Below are 24,029 nucleotides of genomic sequence, written 5' to 3'. Positions count from 1 at the left end.
GGCAATAATCTATCAGCTATGGACAAACTATAGGAAGTGCAATGATCAGCAGGAGGTGGGGGGAGGAATCTGATATTTACTGAGTACCTACCATGAACAAAACACAATTTTATTTTATTTATTTATTTATTTTTGCGGTACGCGGGCCTCTCACCGCTGTGACCTCTCCCGTTGAGGAGCACAGGCTCCGGACGCGCAGGCCCAGCGGCCATGGCTCATGGGCCCAGCCGCTCTGCGGCATGTGGGATCCTCCTGGACCGGGGCACGAACCCGTGTCCCCTGCATCGGCAGGTGGACTCTCAACCACTGCGCCACCAGGGAAGCCCTAAACACTATTTTTTATGTTTTATATATGGTTTTTTACAATAAATTTACTTATTTATTTATTTGATTTTTGGCTGCGTTGAGTCTTCGTTGCTGCACCTGGGCTTTCTCTAGTTGCGGTGGGCGCGGGCTTCTCATTGCGGTGGCTTCTCCTGTTGCAGAGCACGGGCTCTAGGCGCTCGGGCTTCAGTAGTTGCAGCACATGGGCTCAGAAGTCGTGGCTCGTGGGCTCTAGAGTGCAGGCTCAGTAGTTGTGGTGCACGGGCTTAGCTGCTCCGCAGCATGTGGGATCTTCCCAGACCAGGGCTTGAACTCGTGTCCCCTGCATTGGCAAGTGTATTCTTAACCACTGCACCACCAGGGAAGCCCCTATATATGTTTTAATGAGTTAATAATGTACCTGGAAAACAGCCTGCCACACAGTTGATGCTTACTAAATGGTCATTATTATTTTCATTATCATTACCTAATTCAGTTCTCACAAAAGCACTGAAGGGTCGGTATCATCTCCATTCTATGGATGAGGTTCAGAGAAATTATGCAACTTCTCTAATGTCCCCATAGCTAGGACCTGGCAGACCTGGTAAGGAAACCCAGTAAAGGTGGTTCAAGCATTTACCAAGGGCCTCTTGCTATTCAACTCACTCTGCAGAATAGAGGCGGCTGCACCTTCTGCCTTAACATGGGCCAGACTCCTGTCCAGGTCTGCTCCCACTGTACAGCCCAAACACTGTGAGGCAGGCGAGGCAAAGGGCACTTCCATAGCAAACCACTCTGCTCCGGGCCAGAAAGGCATTATGGGGAACAGCTGGGTCAGATTACCAGGCTTATGTACAACTCGCTGTATCAAATCTCACCCCCGACCCACCCTCCACGCATTCCTGCTTAAAATCCTTCACTGGCTTCTCATTATCCTCAAGATAAAACCCAATCTCCTCAGCTGCATTTAAGTCTGTCATGTGCTGGCCCTTACCTCTTCTCCAGCTTCACTCACTCCCTTCCCCCACTTTTGCCCCCCATGTTTCAGTTCATCCAAACCATGTGCAGTGCCCCAAACACACCATGTTTTCCAGCCACGCTACCTTCTGCTGCTTGCCATCTCCTCTTAAATCTCAGCTCAAGCATCACCTTTTCCAGGAAGCCTTCCCTGACCCTCCCACACACCTCAGACTCCAATCTCCTTGAGGACGTCCTGTGTCAAGCAATCAGTTCAACAAGTTGAGTGCAGGCACTGTTCTGCTATGGGGCTACAAAGAGTGTTATGCCTTCAAGAAGTCTGCAGGAAAAATACGAGAAGAGAGGGAGAGGAAGAGAAGCTTGCAGGCTGGTAGAGACAAGCACTATGACAGGGGTGTACAAGGTGCTAAGAGACTATTAGCCCAACCTGAAACCCATGCTCGGCGGTGGAGGGGTTCCTGAAGGAGGAGAGGAGGCAGAGAGGACAGTGAGCTCACAAGGAGCTGAGGTCTGAACTACGCTCTATGCAGGAAGTTGTAAGAGTTCAAGATTGTTGGACACAGAGTAACAGGTGCTCAACAAATATCTGTTTGAATCAGTGAATCATTTGTCACATTTCATCAGGCTAAGACTTAAAATGATTGTAAAAGTTAATTATGCAAGGGAAGAGAACAACAAGTATTTTTCATCAGGCCAGGACGATTTTACTTAAGTAACCATAGCCTTCTTTTGGCCAATGAATAAAAGTAAGTCGTCTCTGATGCAAAACTACTTTGAGGTTCCAAACAGTAATGTTCATGCACATTAATCACAGCTCTGGTCTTCCAATAAAGAGGATTCAACAGCATAATAATTGTCACCACTTTTCTGAACACCTACGCTGTGTCAAGAGCTATGCTAGGTCCTTAAACACATTTTCTCTAATGCTAATCTGCCAGGGATATATATATATATATATATATATATATATATATATATATATATATATTTTTTTTTTTTTTTTTTTTTTTTGCGGTACGCGGGCCTCTCACTGTTGTGGCCTCTCCCCTTGCGGAGCACCGGCTCCGGACACGCAGACTCAGCGGCCATGGCTCACGCGCCCAGCCGCTCCACGGCATGTGGGGTCTTCCCGGACCGGGGCATGAATCCGTGTCCCCTGCATCGGCAGGCGGACTCTCAACCACTGCACCACCAGGGAAGCCCCTGCCAGGGATATTTTACTGTATCTATTTTGCTAACTGGAAACTGAGGCTCAAAAAAGGAGAAATAAATTATTCAAGGCCACCCAGATTGTAAACCATTTGAAATTCACCCTGACTCCCAAGCCAGTGCTCCTTCCACTCTACACTCTACCACACTGCCACCTAAATTAATGCATCGCGGAGGTTTAAATGACCTCACCAAAACTCTTAGAATGGAAGTCACTTCTTCCACCACATCCAATGTTTGAGTCTCTTGTGTAATAATCTACAGTAAGTAGTTTTCTACTAATCAAAGTGTGCTCCCTGGACCAGCAGCATCAGTATCACCCAGGAGCCTGTTAGAAATGCACTCCCATAAAACACTGTAAATCAACTATACTTCAAAACAACTATACTTCAAATAGAATAGAATAGAATAAAATAAAATAAAATAAAATAAGGGCTTCCCTGGTGGCACAGTGGTTAAGAATCCGCCTGCCAATGCAGGGGACACGGGTTCGAGTCCTGGTCCAGAAAGATCCCACATGCCATGGAGCAACTAAGCCAGTGAGCCACAACTACTGAGCCCACATGCCACAATTACTGAAGCCCTCGCACCCAGAGTCCATGCTGCTCAGCAAGAGAAGCCACCACAATGAGAAGCCTGAGCACCACAATGAAGAGTAGCCCCCACTCACTGCAACTAGAGAAAGCCCACGCGCAGCAACGAAGTCCCAATACAGCCAAAAATAAATTAAAAAATAAAAATAAAATAAAATGGAGGGCTTCCCTGGTGGCGCAGTGGTTAAGAATCCGCCTGCCAATGCAGGAAACCCGGGTTCGAGCCCTTGTCTAGGAAGATCCCACATGCCGCAGAGCAACTAAGCCCGTGCGCCACAACTACTGAGCCTGTGCTCTAGAGCCCGCAAGCCACAACTACTGAGACCACATGCCACAGCTACTGAAGCCTGAGTGCCTAGAGCCCGTGCTCTGCAACAAGAGAAGCCACGACAATGAGAAACCTGTGCACTGCAACAAAGAGTAGCCCCCGCTAGCCACAACTAGAGAAAGACTGCGCGCAGCAACAAAGAGCCAATGCAACCAATTAATTAATTAATTAATTAATTAAAAAGAATAGCGGGACCCTTGAATTGGGTCCCAAATTTCAAAAAAATAAATAAATAAATAAATAAAATGGAAATGCAGACTCTCAAACAGTGCCCCAGCCCTAATGAATTAGAACCTGTATTTTTAAAAGAGTCCCCTCATCTTGTATTTTCTCTGTCCCAGCTCTGTAATCAGCTATTTCTCAAAAGAAAACAATTCTGGCTCCTTTTATTGGAGAACAGTTTTTAGAATCCAAACTTTGGGCATGAGGTGTACTCATTCTACTTGGGTGACATTCTGGGCCCTCTCGGTAGTAGAGTAGGAAATATGTGTATGTATACACACATACACACATATCTGTATCTACTTATCTTGACAGACAGATGGAGAGACATACCATGAATTATCCTGGTCCCGCCTCCAGCCCAACACCACAGGGTTCATCTCTCTTTTCCCTTTTCCTTATACGTAACTCCTTTCTCCCACAGTGAGAAATCTGACTCTACTCACAGTATATTTACCAACATTTCCGCAGTCCTAGAAAACACATCAAATAGTTTGACTTGCTAATCCATACCTTGTGAAAAACAAATTTACTAACCAGAACACAATATTTGTATATAGTTCTTTTTGTCTTTGGCCTTACAGTGTACACTCAAAATACTGATTCCAAAGTGAAAAATACTGATTCCAAAGTGACTTAGGTTAGTTCTTTTCTTTCCACCAACTTCAGTGTGGTTATGTTACTAACTGCAATATGGTTAGGTACATTTCTTACAATTTACGGTCCATTTTGGGTTCTCCTCACGTTTTGGTGGATTTTAATTATTCATTTTTGGGGTAGGAGAAAGATTACCATGATTCTAAAAGTCAGAGCTATACAAAAACATATATTCAGAAGCATCACTCCTCCAACATTCTTTCTACTCCATTCCCTTTTCTCCATTCTTTCCACCCCATTCCTATCCTCCCCTGTAGGTAACCAATCGGATTCGTCCTATGTTATCTGGGGAAAAAAAGATACGTATATTTTCTTTTTTTAAATTATTTATTTATTTATTTATGGCTGCGTTGGGTCTTCGTTTCTGTGCGAGGGCTTTCTCTAGTTGTGGCAAGTGGGGGCCACTCCTCATCGCGGTGCGCGGGCCTCTCACTATCGCGGCCTCTCTTGTTGCGGAGCATAGGCTCCAGACGCGCAGGCTCAGTAACTGTGGCTCACAGGGCCAGCTGCTCCGTGTCATATGGGATCTTCCCAGACCAGGGCTCGAACCTGTGTATCCTGCATTGGCAGGTGGACTCTCAACCACTGCGCCACCAGGGAAGCCCCGATGTATATTTTCTTATTTCCCTTTTCTTCTTATGTGAAAAACAGCATAGTATTGATATTCTTTTTACACCTGCACTTTTCACTTCACTTCAATTAATATTCACTTAATATATTCTGGAAATCACCCCATAATGGTCTAGAGATCTTCCTTATTTTACAGCTACATAGTACTCCATTATGTGGCTATACCATAATTTATTCAACCACTCTTCTACATATGGGCATTCAGGTTTTTTCCAATATTTTGCAATTAGAAACGCTGCAGCAATGAGTAACCTTATGCATGTGTATTTTCATGTTGATGGAGGTCTACCTTCAGGGTAGATTCAAAGAAGATTGCTGGGTAAAAAGGCACATTAAGTAGATAGCTTTATTATATATTGCCAAAATCCCTGCCAAAAGCGTTGTATCCATTTGCATTCCCAACAGCAATGCATGACAGTTCATTTTCCCACAGCCTCGCCAACAGAACATGTCATACTTTAAAATTTTTGCCAGTGTGATAGATAGGTGAGAAATTGTATCTCAGTGCTGTTTTAATCTTCATTTCTTTAGTTATGAGTTTGAACCTCCTTTGGTAGGTTTAAGAATTCATTTTAGGGGCTTCCCTGGTGGCGCAGTGATTGAGACTCTGCCTGCCGATGCAGGGGACACGGGTTCATGCCCCGGTCCAGGAAGATCCCACATGCCATGGAGCGGCTGGGCCCGTGAGCCATGGCCGCTGAGCCTGCGCGTCCGGAGCCTGTGCTCCGCAATGGGAGAGGCCCGCGTACAGCAAAAAAAAATTCATTTTATATTCTTATCTTTTATATCTATTTTATATCTACATGGACTGTCTGTTCACATCTCTTTTCCATTTTTCTATCAAAGATTTTGGTCCTTTGTGCCTCCATTTTTAAAAGTTCTTTATGTATTAGGAATGTTACCCTTTTGTCTTTGACACATGTTGCAGAGATTTCCCAGTTTGTCAGTCATCTTTTGACTTGGTTTATAGTAGTTTTTTGGCCATGAAAAGGTTTTCATTTTTATATAATCAAATTTACTGATATTTTATTTTATTGCCTCTGAATTTTGAGTCATGGTCAGAAAGCCTTTCCCTACACTGAGGTGAAAGAAGAATTCACCTCTGCTTTTTTCTAGTTCTCATATGGTTTCAAAATTGTTTACATTTAGGTCCCTGATCCATTTGGAATTTATTCTTGTGTATGATATGAGATATAGATACAATTTATCTTTTTTCAAATGGCTACCCAGTTGTTCCAGCACCATTTACTAAAAAGTCACTCTTTACCCCAGGGATTTGAGATGCCACCTTTATCATATATTAAATTTCCATAGTTTGGGTCTATTTCTGGACTTTGTGTTCTATATCACTTGTATATTTGTTTATTCATGCACCAGTACCAAAATGTTTTCTTTGTAGAGGCTTTATAGTATATTTTAATATCTGGTACAACTAGTCCCTCCCTCTTGAAATTTTTCTCTTTTTAGTGTTTTCTTGTCTATTCTCGCAAATTTATTTCCCCATATGAACTTCCGTAAAGCCTGTCAGAATTTTTACTGGGATTATATTAAATGTATAAATTGACATAAGCAGAACTGTTACCTTTATGATGTTGAATCACCCTATTCAAGAATAGGGGGTGTCTTTCCATTGGTTCAGACATGTCTTTCAGGAGTGTCTTAAAGTTGTCCTCTTGGAGGTTTTATACATTTCCTATTAAGTTCATTTCTAAGTATTCAATTCTTCTTTATTGTGATTATAAATGTGGTTTTCTCTACCATTACTTTCTGTAATTGGTTACTCTTTGTGTATGTGAAAGCTGTAGGTTAACTTTATATCCTGTTACCTTATCTTCTATTGTTTGAGTTTTATCAATAATTCTCAATGATTTCCAGGATTACTGTCATATCATCTACAAAAAGAAATAGTTTTACTTCTTTACTAAGCCTTCTGCCTCTAATCAATTTCTAAATACCCCTGGTACAATGTTGACCAGTAGTGGAGATAGTGGGCATCCTTCCCTGTTTCTGGACTTAGAGAAAATACTTGTAGTGTTTCCCAATTTAGAAAGTGACTGGTTTTTAGGAATAAGGTATGTGTGTATACATATATATATATATATATATATGTATATATATATTATCATGTTAAGAAAGAATCCATCAAGTTTTTTTTTTTTTACTTCTTTGGGGCTTTGTTTGTTTGTTTATTTATTTTTGGCTGTGTTGGGTCTTTGTTGCTGCGCACGGACTTTCTCTAGTTGCTGCAAGCAGGGGCTCCTCTTCATTGTGGTGCACAAGCTTCTCATTGCAGTGTACGAGCTTCTAGCTTCTTGTTGCGGAGCACGGGCTCTAGGTGTATGGGCTTCAGTAGTTGTGGCATGTGGGCTCAGTAGTTGTGGCATATGGGCTCAGTAGTTGTGGCTCGCAGGCTCTAGAGCACAGGCCCTGTAGTTGTGGTGCACGGGCTCTAGAGCACATGCTCAGTAGTTGTGGTGCACGGGCTTAGTTGCTCCGCAGCACGTGGGATCTTCCCAGACCAGAGCTGGGACTCACGTCCCCTGCACTGGCAGGTGGATTCTTAACCACTGCGCCACCAGGGAAGTCCCTACATTTTTGTTTTATTTTTATCATACACTATAAAATACAGGGCATGCTACACAATACGCTGCATAACCTTCTAGCAGAGGTAGACGAGCATAACTGAGTTATTTTTCATCCATCAGGAAAATGCTTCCTTAATCAATGTTCTCCAAACTCTTTAACACATAGTAACGATTAACTCCAGAGATGCACCTAGCTCTTTCCATCAAGTTCTACTGATATGAATAATGGGCAACTATTTTTTCCTTGCCCCTGTTAGTGAACCTGTGGATGCGTGCAGTGGCCTTTTGCAGGATGAACAAGCACATGGTCATGATGGCGATCCCAGAGTGAATCTCGAACCACATCTTGCTGCCGTTACCAAGCAAGTCTTATTTTCTTGAGTGGTTTTATAAGGAACGGATGTTAAATTTTGATGAAAGTTTTGTCAGCATTTATGGAGATAATTCTATGATTATTTTTCCTGAGATCTAATATGGTATATGTGGATTTCCTAATAATAAACCTACCTTGCATTCCTGGAGTTAATCCTACTTGATCATAATAATTACATTTTTAGTGTGGTGTTGAATTTTGTTGGCTAATAAAATATTTACTAGTGCTATATTAGTACTATATTTGTTGTAGTTTTTCATGGGTATTCACAAGTAATATTAGTCTGTAGTTTTCTTTTCTGCACTACCATGTAGATATATTCATAAAATGAAGCACAAAGTTTCTCCTTATTGTCAATCCTCTGACATCATCTGTAGAACACTGGGACTGTCTGATGAGTGGAGGTTTGGTAGAATTCCCCTGTGAAATAATCTCTGCCTGGTACTTGTTTTGAGGAATAGTTCCTTATTAAGGTTCTCTATTTCATCTACAGAAATTGGTCTGTTTAAATATTCCATTTCTATCCATTTTAGTAATCAGAATTTCCCTCAGAAATGATCAACTTCACCAAGGTTTTAAAATTTATTTGTACAGACCTGCAAAGACTGTTACAGTTTTTTCTGTTTCAAGGATTACTTCTCCATTCTCATTTCTTATTTTGTATATTTGTGCTTTCTCCTTTTTTCTTCCTCATCATGTTTATTTTCTTCTTCATCATCCTATTTACAAATGGTTTCAAGAATTGTTGCTATTCTGGCCTAAATCCCTCTAAAACCATAATATCTAGAACAAAACACAATACTCTGGCTATAAAATCAGACAAGATATTTCACATTCTTTTCTCCTTCTCTTCCCCTTCCTCCTCCTCCTCTTCTTCTCCTTCTTTTTTTTTGTTACCGCCTCACATAGTTGAGTCAGTGCTATCAACCAAACCCCTAAAAATGTTTAACACATTCTGCTGTGAAGCCAGTCTCCTCTATTTCCATTCTTGTATAACTGGTCTTCTTGACACATATTTACCTCTAACAAATTTCAGCTGGTTAGATCCCATCTCACAAGATCCTTCCAGACCCTGTCATTTCATGTATTCATTTATTCAAATCAACCAGCATTGCCAGGCATTGTGCCAGGCCCACTGATTACAGGCATATAAATAACTCTAATACAAAATGATTACTGCAACAATGGAGAAGTGTTAAAAAAACCCCGCTATATATGCACAGAAGGAGCAACAGGTTGGAAGGATGAGGCTATCAGGGAAAGATCAAGAGGAAAGAAGACATTTGTCTGCTTCTTTAAGGATATTTGCCAATTGGAGAAGAGTAGAAGGGTATCCTAGTGAGCAGTAATAAAAAAAAAAAAAAGGAAAGAAAAGAAAAAGAAAGGAAGAGCCTGAAGGCATATGGTATCTTGGAGGAATAGCCAGTTAACAAATCAGTGTGTGGGCAGAGCTGTAAGTGGCAGGCAATGATTTTGGAGAAATAGGTCAGCACAAGACCTACCAGAACTTAGACTTAAAGCCTAGAGAGCTTCAGCAGGAAAGCATGGAGTTTGGGAACAGGAGAGTGAAACGGTGAGACATGTATCTTAGAAAGGTCACTCTGGACACAGCAGAACATGGGACAGAAAGAGCAGCATCCAGGCAATAATTCAAGCGAGAGAAGATGAAGGCCTAAACCGAAGCAGTACAGTTAGAAAAGGACAAATTACAGAATTAAGTCAGAGATGACTGACAGGAGGTAGGCAGTGACGAAAAGAGAGAGTCCAAAAAGTCACACCTGAATGGATGGTGATGCTTTAATTGAGATAGAGAATACATGAAGAGCAAGTATTGGGGAAAAGTAAACAGTTCAGTTTTGAACAAGAGTCTGAGCCATTTGCAAAACATCAGGGTAGAGATGTTCCACGGCCAGCTGGCAAAATACAGGTCTAGAGCACAGGACATGGGCGTGGGGTGGGAGAGAGATGTTTGAGAGCATCTGTGTGTGACAGACATAGCCATAGGTGCAAATGGGATAATAACACCATCTACTGAGCACTTACTACATGCCAGGTACTGTGCTAGGTACTAAACCAACATCTTTTCATATAAATATATGTGTGTGTGTATATATATATGTATACAGTTGACCCTTGAACAACATGGGTTTGAACAGTGTGCATCCAATTATAAAGACATTTTTCTTTTTTTTTAAACCTTTTTATTTTTTTTTTTATTGCAGTATAATTGATTTACTTTTTTTTTTTTTTTTTTTTTTCGCTGTGCTGCGTGGCTTGTGGGATCCCAGTTTCCCAACCAGGGATCGAAGTTGGGTCCTCAGCAGCAAAAGCACAGAGTCTCAACCACTGGACTGCCAGGGAATTCCCAACACAGATTTTTTTCAAGAGTAAATACGACAGTACTATAATGTCTGCGGCTAGTTAATGCAGATGTGGAGGGACTGTGGGCCTCCAAAGGGCTGACTATAAGTTATATGCAGTTTTCCCACTATGCGGAGGGTTGGCACCCCTAACCCCCGTGTTGTTCAAGGGTCAAATATGTAAATATTTATCCCCCCCTTCACATTGATTAGAGATGTGGAACTACTATTACCATATTACAGATGTGGAAACCACGGTTCAGAGCAACAACAAACCCAGGGTCACAGGGCTGGTAAGTGGTAGAACAAGTATCTCAACCCCGTGCTGACTCCAAATCCTGGGATCTACAACACCCCCAAAAGTAAGGTGAACCATAAGAAGTTATTTTGGCAGGAAAGGGAGTGGAGAGAGAGGGCACTGAGGGAAAGAAGAGAATGAAAATGCCCTGAGTGCCCACCCTTGTCAGCCACCAAATGAAGCTCTTTGTATGCATTATCTCCTTTAATCATCATATCCAGTCATTAAAATCGATATTATTAGTCCCATTTTTCATATGGGAAACACTGCTCAAGATCATAGTGCTGATAAGTGGTGAAAATGGAATCTGAATCCACTCCATCTTACTCCAAAGAATGTATTATTTCTACTATAGCAAAGAGAGCATACAATGAGAGAAAAGGAGGGAATGCTCAGGTCAGAGGCTGGGGTATATCAACATCAAAGGGGCAAGTGAAGTGAGCAGCAAAAAAAATTCTTTTAGGGAGTCCCCTGGTGGCCTAGTGGTTATGATTCTGGGCTTTCACTGCAGGGGATCGGGTTCAATCCCTGGCTGGGGAACTGAGATCCTGAAAGCCTCGCAGCGTGGCCAAAAAAAAAATTTATTTTAGAACATGCAATCAGAGGGACAGGCGAAGAATCAAGAGAAAGTGTTATATGGGAATCCAGGACCAGAGAATGTTAAGGAGGGTGGTCAAGAAGTTCAAATTCTATAGAAAAGTCAGGCTGAGGACTGGAAAACCCATTTCATTTACATTTAAGAGGCTTTGGTCACTGATAGCATGCACGGTGGGGTGAAAAGTCAGATGGCAGTGAACTGAGAAGACCTCAGGAAGGAGGAAAACAGAAATGGTGAGAGGAGGAGAGAGGGTATTTGCTGGCGAGGAAGGTGGGAAGGAATGAGGGTTTTTTAGGATGAAAGGATATTTGCAGGCTGAGATGAGGGGTTAGTGAAGCAGAAACAGATACAAGGGGAGGAGCATGAATGAGGAGGGAAGAGGGCCGCTTCCTCTGATGATGATGAGAGGCAGGACTAGGTACCTCTGTGGGGAGACGGGGAGGTGGGGAAGACGGCAGCTGAAGGAGCTCAAATCCAAATACCCCTCTATCCATTATAAAGTAGGCAGGTCTACCTGTTGAGAGTGAAAGGGACAGGGAGAGTGACGGAGGCTTCAGGAAAGGGACCCTGTGGGAAGCTGGAAAGAGCTAAAGATTTCCTGGCAGCACCAAGGACTCAGCTGGGGCTGGAAATCATAATTTTGTAACTGAATCAATCCGCAAGGTTCTGTGTTTCCTCTAGATGTGCTCAGCAGGCCTGGGCCCTGAGTGGAGGAAACCAGAAATAGGCTAATGTAGGACCAGAAATGGTCAGAGGAGAGGCAGAGATCGTTAAGGCAAAGGAAGTGAGGATGGTGATGAGAGTGTATTTGAAGGGATTGATCGTGGAATCTGCACCTGGGAGAAGAAACTAAATGAAGGCTGATAAACTGAGAAGATGGAGAAGAGTAAGGAGAAGAGAACTTGATGCGATTGAAAATAAGCTTCATGGGAATGGAGGAGTGTGGAAATTGGGGCTTTGAGCACCGAGTGGAGTTTCAGAGTTCACGATTTCAGGGGTAGGGCAATTCTGTGGAATAAGATGCAGGATGTGGCCTCAGTACGTGGCCTTAGTGAAGTGGCAAAGAGGGGGAAAAATCATCGCAGTGGGGACAGTCAAGGAATTGCAAGGCTGGAACTGTCTTCATCATGGATCCTGAAGTCACTCCAGGAGAGTGGTAGATGGTTAAATCCTGAGGATATTTACTACTCTGCCCAGAGTCATGTGATTTTAAAAACTGATAAGCATGTCTTCAGTGCAATCATTGATAAAAAATTTTAGTTGAAGAAAGGCCTTTGTCATGTCACTACTATGTCTGCATGTTGATCTGTTAAGTGGCATCTAACAAAGAGATCAGAGATTCATGCCTGCGTGGGACTATTCTTGTCCACAGGTTAAGGGTCACATTGACTTCAGGTCTCGGCCTCTCACTTTTTTTTTTTTTTTTTTTTTTTTTGCGGTACGCGGGCCTCTCACTGCTGCGGCCCCTCTTGTTGCAGAGCACAGGCTCCGGACACGCAGGCCCAGCGGCCACGGCCCACGTGCCCAGACGCCCCGCGGCACGCGGGATCCCCCCGGACCGGGGCAGGAACCTGCATCCCCTGCATCAGCAGGCGGACTCTCAACCACTGCGCCACCAGGGAAGTCCACGGCCTCTCGCTTTAAATCTAACTTGGGAGCCAACCACTAAACCGAGCCTCAGTTTGTCTCCTCTTTGACTTGAAGATTCCTGTACTTCTCACCTAGGGGGCAGGCAAGACCTAGTTCTTGCTATAAATGCCTGCTGCTGGCTCTGAAAAAAATTGATTTGAAGGACAAAGTAGACACTTATGAGGACCAGCCACACCACCCACTTTCCTTCCCCACAAAGATGTTTATCTTAAAAGAGGCCTGGGGTGCAAGCCCAGGCCCTGAGTAGCTCTGCTGCTAGGTTTTACAGCTGACTACAGCTGCTCCTGCAGCAGATGAAATAACAAGTGCTTTATGTAAGAGGCTGTTACCCTCTGGGGTGTTGGACTAGAAGTTTTATTTTTATTTTCCTCCTCCTCCTTTTTGCTTCATAATCTTTTTTCAAATTATAACTTCTATGAAATCCAGATATGTAGAATAGGGAAAAGCAGAGCTTCTCTGTTAGGGCTGGGGTGGGAATCCACAGGTCAGTTCACTTACTTTCTTATTCTCTACCTCCACCCACCCCCAACCCAGACCCCCAGACATCTGAAATAACTCCTTAGGGCTTCTTTCAGCAGCTGGGAAAAAAGCACTGCATTTTGTTTCCTTCTAGCACTGTCATTTTGTAAGTCTATTATTCAGTGAAGACAAGATGCAACAGGTTCCAAAATATGAAAGTATCTTGGTTATTAAGAAATATATCTTGAACATGCCCCCAGTTCTTGATCTGTTTCCAACAGCAGCTGGAGAAGCACAGTAGGACCACAGTCAGGTTCAAATCAGGCCCCTGGGGGTGTTGTAGCTCACAGCTCTTGGGGTAGCTGCCCAGCTCACAATAATTCCCTTCTCTAGAAACATGCCCCCTCTGCAAAAACAGTGGTGGGCCCCAGGACCAGCTGGTATCATGTAACCCCATCTACTGGCCACAGGTGACTGGTCTAGCTGAGTTGATTGGTCAAATCCAGCCAATCCCTGGAATTTTTTGATCTGGCATTTAGGAATAGAATCAGTTTTCTCTCTCTGTCTCTGACAAAGTTGTAAGATATAAAAGTTGGATGTTGCCATAAGCCATGTTGCCCACCTGGGAGAAAAGTCATTTGTAGTGAGAAGGAACAGAGCTACCCACAGAAAGAACCAGAGATAAGAGACAGAGAGCAGAGGGAGAGATCCTGCCAGTGTTTTGAGCTCTTTATTTTCATTGTTTCTGGGACACAGCCCAATCCTTGCCCTTTCCATGGTTTAGTTTTTTTCAGCCTTTCCTTGGATTCCATGAGTCAGTAAATTCCACTTTCTCTCTCTGCCATTTCAAGATGGGTTCTTGGCACTTTACAACCCAACTAATAAAGGAAACAAGACAATAAACAGACAATGTCAGTGGCAGCAAAGAACTAATCTCAGTCCAGGATTAACATCTCTAATTTGTTCTGGGGAAGCTAGAAGGATGCCTGTGTAATCCAGAAGTCAAGAAAGACAGAGTTTTTATGACAATCTGAGTCAGGCCTCAGGGGGAGGAAAAGTAGACATAGCAATAGTCAAAAGTGTGTGAGCAGGATTTTGGGTTGATGAGACTGGACCACTAAAGCTGTGAGAGCAGTGGTAATACCAGGGGGCAGCTGGGGGTATCTCCATCAGCTTCCTCCAGGTCACTGCAAAACCGAACAAGAATATGAGATAAAACTCTTCCAGAATAGACAATTCTGTCCACATTCTTCCTTTGTGCAAGAAAGCTTTATTGGCACCAAATGTAACTTTCATTCTGTTTTTCTTTGGGACCTGAACTTCCTTCCAAACAAGTCTGTAAACCCAGCCTCTGCTCTCAATCTACTCTAAGCCTCTAGGTCAAAGAGAATTCCTGCAGGGGACTTATGCCATTAGAGTTGCAAAAGCACTGACTGGACTTCACCAGGGAAGTCTGTGATACCTAGTGTTCCCAGTGGAGAAACATCCAAGGAGTTGGCTTTATGGCTCCCTGCTGGCAAGCAAGAAAGACAAACACGAAAAGCATCGGGCTTTTGTGGTGCGCTGGAGAGAGAGTTCAGGAGGAGACCTGAATGGCTCAGGAAGGAAATCAGTTCTACACTGAAACCAGATGACTGTTTAGAACTCTGAGACCCACCAGCTGCAGAAGATGAGATGCGGGTGGAGACATTGCTGAGAAACTGAGAGGAAGGCAGGAGTTTTGGAAACCTTGAGTTATTACTGGCCTAAATTCTCCCAGTAAAAGAATGCAATATTGTATTTCTTTTCTATTAACTCTTTGAGGCTTTTACTGAACCAGGAAAAGCTATTCATTGAACCTGATGGGAAACACTTAAAAATAAAGTTAGTAAGTAAAAATATCATTAAATGTCTTCTTCCCTGTATGGGCAGAGCTCTTTGTATTCCTGTTCAGCCCAGTGGTCAAAGAATAATGATATGATGAAATCTGAAAAGATACCATCTCCTAACCTTATTTTAAAATGTCCATTAACTATGAGTTCAACAAACACTCTGTTCCTTCATGAGTACCTGTTACAAGGTAAGTGCTCAAAAAATGCATGTGAATGGATGAATGAAGTATCGCTGTATGGTCTACGAGTGTCCCTTATAGAAATAGAGCATGGAGCCCACCGTAAGGGCCTTTCGGATTGGTTCCCTACCCCCTTACCATACCTCACCACTGAAGGTTATGTCCGTGACCACTCAAAGGGGGCCTGGTTTGGAGATAACAAATAAGGAAATACACTCAGGAAAACGTTAGTTGGAATCTTTGGTTCCAACACAGCTTAGACAACAAGGCCAGTCAAGGCGGCCGAAGCACTTCCAGTGCTCCCCAGCCTCTCTGAACTGCCTGGGGGAGTGGCACCTGGCAAACAGCACCCTATCACTGATCCACATGCCTGGCCAGGCCATCACTCACCACAAGGAACATAAAACTGCCTGACAGCTTGCTGCCAGGGAGCATCTGTTGAGCTGGCGTTGACTCCTGTGGGAACAAAGCCAAGGAGCCTGGGTGAGGAGAGCAGAAATCAGTCAGGAGAGAAAAAAGAAGGCTAGGGATGTGGTGCTCTGCTACGCTGAAGACTTAACGGGCCTTTAATTTCTATAGTAAATCACAGAGGAATTCATTGTGGAAATGACTGAGGGCCTCCGATTGGCCCATGCTGCAAATCCTCCTCCATGGAAGGCATGGGGCACTTAGGAGAGATGTGTCCTGCAGCTGCTCCACTTGCCAGTCCCCTTCCTCACTCATTCTGTGTCCCCCTTACGGGCATGACACCACAAAAAGCCCTTCCTATATTTCTCAGGGCCTGCCAGGCAGATGACTCTCAATGTGGGATTTACATTTCTATTTTTCTAGGTGGAGGGAAAATTGTAGGGAAAGTCTTCCAAGTCATCTGTTTAAAAGGTTAAGGCTCAGAGAACTGATTTCCTGTCAACCAGCATTTTAATAAATCATTCCCACAACTTCCAGTCCCTCAGGCCACTACACTACAGCCAGGCACAAGCTGGCTCTGCCTGACAAGCAAGATTTCTGTTTTGTCAGAATTTTCCCAAGTTTCCACTCTGAACATTTGCTCTATTTTCACTGGCCTGTGAGTGCCAGTTGGGCACAGATTCTATGTTATTTGCCTTCTATTTCCAGAGCTTGGCACAGTGCCTGGTAAGCACAGTAATTCAGTGACTGTCTATCGATTGTTTGCATGCATGTTTACCAAATGAGCAGGAAAAAAAGTCTGGCCTCAGTGTTCAGGTAGGTTGGTAAATATTTGGTGCTTTTCATGATATCATTAACTGGAAGATATCTCTTTGATCTCCCCAAAACACTACCTCTTTTATGACACTTAGCACATTAAGCACCCTATATGGTTTTTTCAGTACAACTATAAATCTCTCTCCCTATAAATTCATTGCAAGCAGGGACCAGGTGTTTTTCAATTATTTTTTCTATCCCCTCGCCCAACAATGAACTAAATAACTAAATGAATGAATGCTTACTGGCCAAACCATATTGTAGTCTCAGGTCTGTCAAAACCTTTCAACACAAGCACCAAAGTCTTTTTTAAAAGAAAGTTCAGCCCCCAGAAAAAAACACTGGCACGTGAATCAAAGACGATACTCATATAACAACATCAATACCAAGAGGCAGAGAAAACGAATAAATAGCTTTGAGGCAGAAGCAGAATGGGGAAATTCTGACCGATAGAAAGCCTGGCCAGGCCCAGAACATAGGAGACAGGGAGTGACAGCCAGGGTAAGCTACAAAATGAGGCAGTGGCCAAAACTTGTGGATAATTCACAATGCAGATTTGCCATATCAATGAAAGCAATTGCTCTGACATGGATCAATCCTGTGAGTAATTTGTTAGGTGTGTGGAGGCCAGGAAGGTGGAAGAAGACAGGTGGTAGAAGAAAGAAAGGAAGGTGGGAGAAGAAAATTCTGATGTGCATAGGCATCCAGAGTGGCAACTGGACTGAGAACAGAAGCCAACAGTGGGTAGAGGGAAGCCTTGATCCAGAGGGCAGTTTCATTGCTGCAGCGTTCCCTTATAATTAACCAATTAGGGCCATAGCTTCATTTCCTGTGGCAGTTTTCTCTGCCATAGAGAATGAGGTCACAGCCCTAACCACATAGACCTATAAAGCATCTGGGTGATAAAGAACAGGTTCAGATATGCTTGGCTCATTCCCAGGAGATGACTGGGTACGTGTGTGGTATTCTTAGCCCCAGGAGGAAGAGTTTCTCAGAGAAATTGAAGTGTATTCTGACATTAGCTTTTAAGTCCCTCTTTACACCCTTTTCACATGACTCTAATGAAAGAGACTGAACATTACTGGATCTATTAAGCAACCCTAGAGGCTGGAATAGGTCAAACAGGGTCCCACTGACTCTGAAATGACCAACTGTACCATTATTCAGTAGCACTTTGTGTGATCCCATATGAGAAAAGCATTGTTTAATATAATTTATTATGTATATGAAAGAATTATTTAAACTGTAAGGAATTATTGAGATTAAACATGACTGTTATTTAGATGATGTCAATTTCTCAGAGAAACCGAAAGTGCCTATTGGCTATCAGAGTTCAAATCTACTAAGAGAAGGGAGTAAACTGTACATTAGCCTGTGGAGGGCATGGAGGGAAGTTTACAAGATGGGTAGAAAAATCAAATGTCAGAGAGGGAAGAGAGGCATTACTGCATTATTCTAAAGATGAACTAATTATAAAGTTGTCTGTTGTTTTTATGAAGACTCTGTTACCACCACAGAAAGAAAACTCTCCCACTCTCCTTTACCCTTATATTTTATAAGAATTGGGTGTCGGGCTTCCCTGGTGGCGCAGTGGTTGAGAGTCCGCCTGCCGATGCAGGGGACACGGGTTCGTGCCCCGGTCCGGGAGGATCCCACATGCCGCGGAGCGGCTGGGCCCGTGAGCCATGGCCGCTGAGCTTGCGCGTCCGGAGCCTGTGCTCCGCAACGGGAGAGGCCACGATAGTGAGAGACCCGAGTACCGCAAAAAAAAAAAAAAGAATTGGGTGTCAGGAGACATTTATGGAAGCACCAAAGCGTGAAAAAGAAAAAGACAGTCTAGCCTCTCGGTTTACCTGGCTCTTCAGCTGAAAGGTTTGGAGGTGAAATGAGCAGTAGGCAAAGACTAGGACTCACTCTGTGCAGGTTTCCTCTTCCTAATAAGACAGTGGAACCTGGTCCCTGGGGACTGACTGACAAAAATGGGAGACCATAACATGGCCTAAGGAGCTTCTATGAGGCTCAAGACCAGGGGAGGCCCAAAGGCAGACAGTGAAAAAAGAATACTGGAAGCACTCACAAAGGTGGCTTCCTGGCTCGTCTGTGTTTCAACTCTCAGACTGTAGCTCTTTGTTAACAATCCCCTTCCATGTGTTCAAAGGGGAATGATGCAAAGATGAGGACCCGCGCAGTGCAGATGGGACACAAGCTCTACCCTTCAGCGAAGGCTGTGACACGCCTCAGCCAAAGGAAAATTCTGTCTCAGTTGGTTAGGTTGGGACAGCATTTGTGCAGCTTTCCTCTCTGTGTCAGGAAAAAGGCTGGGGCACTGGGGCCAGGACTGGGGAAGGATCTGAGGCAGGTCAGGCTGCAGAGCTTCTTAATTAAAAACAGGAATTAAGGAAAGAGTCTGTAGTGCAGATGTAGAAAGAAAAGCTTATACACAAATTCATGAGAATGGTTACCTCCGGGGAAAAGGCCAGGATGTCAGGGGTGGCCAAGGCACTCGGTCTTGCCTGCAGTGTTCATATTTAAGAAGAGAATGTATTCATATGTTAACTGCTTAACAAAAAACACACTTTAAAAAACCTTAAACTTAAGAAAGAGCGACATAAAGGGAAGAGAGGGAGAGGGAGAAAGGAAGAAAGACACAACTAACAGTCCAGCTCTCCTCGTAGGCGTCTCCCTGGATGCCGGGATAAGGCAACCCAAGGGGTGGGGTGCAGAAGCAATGGAAGACATATGGAGCAAATTGCAAGGGGCAAAGGTCCTAAACCAGAATGTCCGGGGTCACAAGAGAGGAAAATGGAATAAATAACAAAATTCTGAGAGAAAACAGTGAAGAGAAAAAGACTCCCCGCCAGCCCTAGCCCATACTGCCTGTCAGATTGACGCCCCAGTTTCCCACTCTCACACAGAAAGGAACAAACACCGCTCCCCTGAATTGGGCCCAGAAACCTCTCTCTCCTCCTAGGTCCTGTCTGCCAATCACACCCGGGGGTGTGGAGAAATGTACTACCTAGATTTAGAAAGAGATGTGAACATGAAGAGGGCACTTCCTGTGGACCACCTACTCACCCTGCCCCCTCTCAAACTTTCTACCAATGCAATGACACCCTACCCTCCCTTGGCTCACCCACTTAGCTCCTGAAACAGAATGAGCTCCTTTGCCATATATTCACAGGCTTCCTGGGGATTTCCTTAGGGCAAAGCCTGGGGAGAGAGGAGACCACTTCTTCTGGAAGGAGATGACCTCTGAATTTGTGGTCCTGTCTTCTGGGCTCAGGCAAGCTACCAGGGAAGGTCATCGCCCAGCTCAGCTGGAAGAGGTCGGCCCTTTTGATTTCACCAGGCTCGTCTGTACCGTACCCACCACCTTAGCCTCCTTAGGGCTCTGTGGGGGGATTGTTCTGGGGTCCCGGTGAGGATGGGGGCAGAAGAGGACCCCTCCCAGAGGTTAGGCGGGAGCCGCTAGGGCAGGGGAGCTGGGGTGTGGGAGAAGCGGACAGTTACCTCATTGAAGCCCTCCTGCAGGACGTCCAGTAAGTTCCCCCGGGTTAGGCAGGCTAGCATTGTTCCTGCCGGGCCCCCGGGGCGGGGTCTCCGGGCCCGGCGGCCACCGCCTCCTTCTCCCTGTGCACACAAAGACTCTCGGCTCAGCTCATTGGGATGTCTCCGGAGTCCCGCATGCCACTTACTGGAAACCTCGACCCGGGCCAAACTAGCGGCTTCCACTGGGCATGCTCGCACCCGGGCTCCGCAGGAGGGGCCCGGGCGCTGTCGCGGTTCCTATAGAAACTACTGGGCGCGCACCCAGCGGAGGGGCGCTGGCTGGGGCCCCCCTGCCCGGCGTGCGTCAAGGAGAGCCCCGCGGCGCGCACACACACGCACACTCTCACACACCGGGCCGGGGGATGGGCGTGTGTGCGTACGCTGCACACACACAGACACACCAGGCTGGCCTGCCGGCGTGTGCATGTGCTGTGCGCGCGCGCACACACACACACACACACGCACACACACAGACACACACAAGTTCTGATGACTTAAGGCCTCAAGTGCCCCACCACAAGGTGAGTAGGAAGGGGAGTGAATCATAAGATTTTTTTTTCCCCCCAGACCAGCTGAAAATAGCAACCTTTTTCCACATGGGGCCTGGACAGTGAAGTTAGGCTAAAGAAGGGGAAACAGAAAGGAAAGACACAAACAGAGGATAGAGAGAGCTTTAGTTATTGATGGTATCAGGGTACGTTTAATAAAATAGTACTAAACCAATCACAGGATCACAACAGAAACATCAAGGGTGAACCAAGGAGGAACAAGGTTTTACCAAAAAACCTGTCTTTCTTTTTCAAATGACTGCTAAAATGTAAAACCCATATTTTAAATGAGTTTTAAATTAATTAAATGGGTTTTAATGGAAATGGGTTTAACTGCAAAATGTCCTGGTACTTTTGAAAGGGTTAGGAAAAGCTTCCTCAAGGGACACAGAGAGCTATCCCCCTGTTTTTAGTTATTCCAGTCACAGTCATATTTATTTTTAAAAATATTAATCATCTTTTCTCTCAGTGCACACTTGTCTCTATAGGAAAACTGGAAGCTGAAGGAACGCCCATATTATGTTACACCTCGTGATCCCAGATGGGCAGAAGGGTTTCCACAGTGTTAAGGCGCGCAGAAGGTCAGGCCTCACTCAAGGACGCAGCTGGACAGTGACAGAGGCTATTTGAGGAGCTAGGACTCTACACTGGTGATTTTGCAAAAGGCCCAGATTCCCTCCCCAAATCCCGTTAGTACCTTAGGAAGAAAAGTCAGTCATGGCTCTTGTTCAACCTAATTGACCTCCTCCTCAGGTCACTAGAAAAGAAGAAAATCCTTATCCGAAGCAGCTGGAACTAGCCACATCTGCCTGAACGTCTAAAGCTGCTAAACACAAAGAGAAAAGACACACCTCCCTCTGACCACAGCAAAGAGGAAGCAGAAGTCAGCCGAGGTGTTAAGTGGCTGCTGCTGGTTGAATGCTGTGGGTTCAATTTTGGCTAAGGCCATGACACCAACTCAGACTGAACCCGAACAGCCCACAAGTCAGAAGACCACTGTCCTTTATCCTCTAGATGGGGAATTTGGTTGCCAAGAACTCCCCTCGCGGCCACCACAGTTCATGGTGTAACACCCTCAGTTGAGTCACTAACCCATGTTAATGCAACAAGGCCCCTTTTAAAGAGAATTGTGAAACTTCCAAGAGTATAAAGTTGTATGCAACACATCTACATACTTAGTGATGCAAGTCCAGAACACCCAGTTGGTGGATCCCCAGATAGAGGATTCTGATTGGTTGACAGCCCATCATGCTTTGGTTACAGAATAAAATATTGAGACATCAGAGGGAGGTCCTGCTGACAGTTATCTATGCCAAGAGGTCACTGTTTCTCAAACAACAAGCTATTTATCAAAGTAGGACCTGTGAACTCAATATTCCTAGGAAAAGACATTAAATCACTGAATTTTAAAGCTCCAAAAAAAGATCTCATCTGGCCCAACTCTCTCATCTCACAGATGAAGGAACCAAGGCTAGCAAGAGGTGCTCACAATCACTTAGCAAGTCAGTACAAGAGCTAAGATCTGAACCAAAGGCCTCTGAGGCCCAGTACCATGCTGTTTGCCCTATGCTGGAGGAATTAGAGAGAATTGTGGTAAATAGATACAAGATCTATTATAGGGCGTATGATCCAAGACTACTATTCCTTGGAAGTCTATAATAATACCAACCACATATTCTACAGCAGGAGTATCCAATAGAACTTTGTGTGATGGTGGAAATGTTCCATATCTGTGCTGTCCAGTCCAGTGGCCACGAACCACATGTGGCTAATGAAAACTTGAAATGTGGCAAATGCAAGTTTGGAACTAAAATTGACATGGCATTTAATATTAATTCATTTAAATTCAGGTAGTACAATTCCAAAATATTCTGGTCCATTGTCCCCACACAACTACTGGAATGTTCCAAAAATTATAATATGTTCACATAGAGTCTGCCTCTCAGACTTGGAAAAAGCAAAAAATTCTTGTGGGACCAGATAATCCCAATTTTTTTTTTCTCAAAACATATGTTCACCATACTTATCATGGTCTGACTTAGAAAGAGACCCAGGTAAAGAATCAAGCTTTAGCTCTAAGCAGCACTAACATTTACTATTCCTTCTATCCTCTCCATCTCACCCTATTGTGATAGCAACACAAGAGCTGGGAGAATCAGTGGGTTAGCTAAATGACCTAGGCATAACTAGGACAATGATCCACATCCTGTAGTGCCCGAGCCAGGGAAAACTGCAAGCCAGTCCCGGTAGCTGGAACCACTCCCACCGCTACAGGCTTGTTATTCACTCTGCCTGGAGGAGAGGCAAAGAGTCCAAGCAAGCTGCTTTCTACATATCTCTGTCATGCTGCCTGGTTTCTGAAATTATACCAAGCTTCCTCAGTCCTGCATTACTTTAACAATAAAGGCAATGGATAAACAAGATCCTACTGTATGGCACAGGGAACTATATTCAATATCCTGTGATAAACCATAACAGAAAAGAATATGAAAAAGAATGTATATATACGTATAACTGAATCACTGCTGTACAGCAGAAATTAGCACACTGTAAATCAACTATCCTTCAATAAAATAAAATTTAAAAAAAACAATAAAGGCAGATACTTTCCTCACCAACTATAAGCTACCCAAATATCTATCTACAAAAGTAATAATATCAAAATTGAGCTCTTACTATGGGCCAAGCCCTGTACTCAGCACTTACATACATTAGCTCATGTGATGGTCACAGTTACCACAATCAGTAGGTTCTTTTTATTGTCCTCACTTTACATATGCAGAAAGAGAGATCTGGAGGGTAATTTGCCCCAACCCCATAGCTACTAAGCGGTGAAGCCAAAGTCCAAGTTCTTAATCATTATGCAATATTTTTATATGATGTTACAGCATAGAAGGAACTCAGCATATGTTTTTAGTTGAATGAAAGAATGAGCCAATGGAGGAAACACTGGCAAACTGATTCACCACTTCTATTAATACAGATAATAACATGTTAGCCTAAGTAAGACTTTGAACCTCAAACAAAACTGTCATTTGGTGAAAATATTGACTGTGACTTCTCCCTGCAGAGAACTAAGAAGTGTGAAATTCACACCTATGTAAAATTTAACACATCTATTATGGGCAATCATTAATGACTATAAGGAAGCAGAAAGGAAGTTTGAATAAACAAATAATTAAAATTGTCAATGGAAATCTTTTAAATGACTCTCTGAAGTAATTTCTTAGTCTTTTTCTGTTTTCTCACATTAGCAAGTTCCTTGGCAGTAACATATGTTTACAATTTCTATTGCATTTATCTTCAGAGACATCACCATAAATACATATACACAAAAGGGTTCACGTCTACCGGCAAAGGTCCCAAACGTGTCCTGGCTCCTAAACTGCTCTTTTGTCTCCAGGCTTTTCTGCTA

General features: G+C 43.9%; 1 protein-coding gene and 1 pseudogene across 3 annotated transcripts in view; both read right to left on the bottom strand.

Annotated features, from left to right (window-relative positions):
• Positions 1-24,029, bottom strand: part of DIXDC1 (DIX domain containing 1) — a 76,911-nt gene that overhangs the window by 46,677 nt on the left and 6,205 nt on the right. The window contains exon 1 of one of the 3 annotated variants that reach the window (XM_060103928.1): positions 20,028-20,454. The exons of 1 other annotated variant lie outside the window; for it this stretch is intronic. In XM_060103928.1, coding sequence (XP_059959911.1) covers positions 20,028-20,087 — 60 coding nt within the window. In that variant the 5' untranslated portion in view covers positions 20,088-20,454. Of the gene's footprint in view, positions 1-20,027; positions 20,455-24,029 lie in introns of those variants that run through there. One more of the 3 variants, XM_060103926.1, reaches the window with a different exon arrangement.
• On the bottom strand, positions 7,638-7,850 carry LOC132494403 (NADH dehydrogenase [ubiquinone] 1 alpha subcomplex subunit 1-like; annotated as a pseudogene).

The sequence above is a fragment of the Mesoplodon densirostris genome, chromosome 7, assembly GCF_025265405.1.
Source record: "Mesoplodon densirostris isolate mMesDen1 chromosome 7, mMesDen1 primary haplotype, whole genome shotgun sequence".
Lineage (NCBI taxonomy): Eukaryota > Metazoa > Chordata > Mammalia > Artiodactyla > Ziphiidae > Mesoplodon > Mesoplodon densirostris.
Note: the sequence above shows the minus strand (reverse complement) of the source record. Positions and strands in the feature narration are given on the sequence as shown.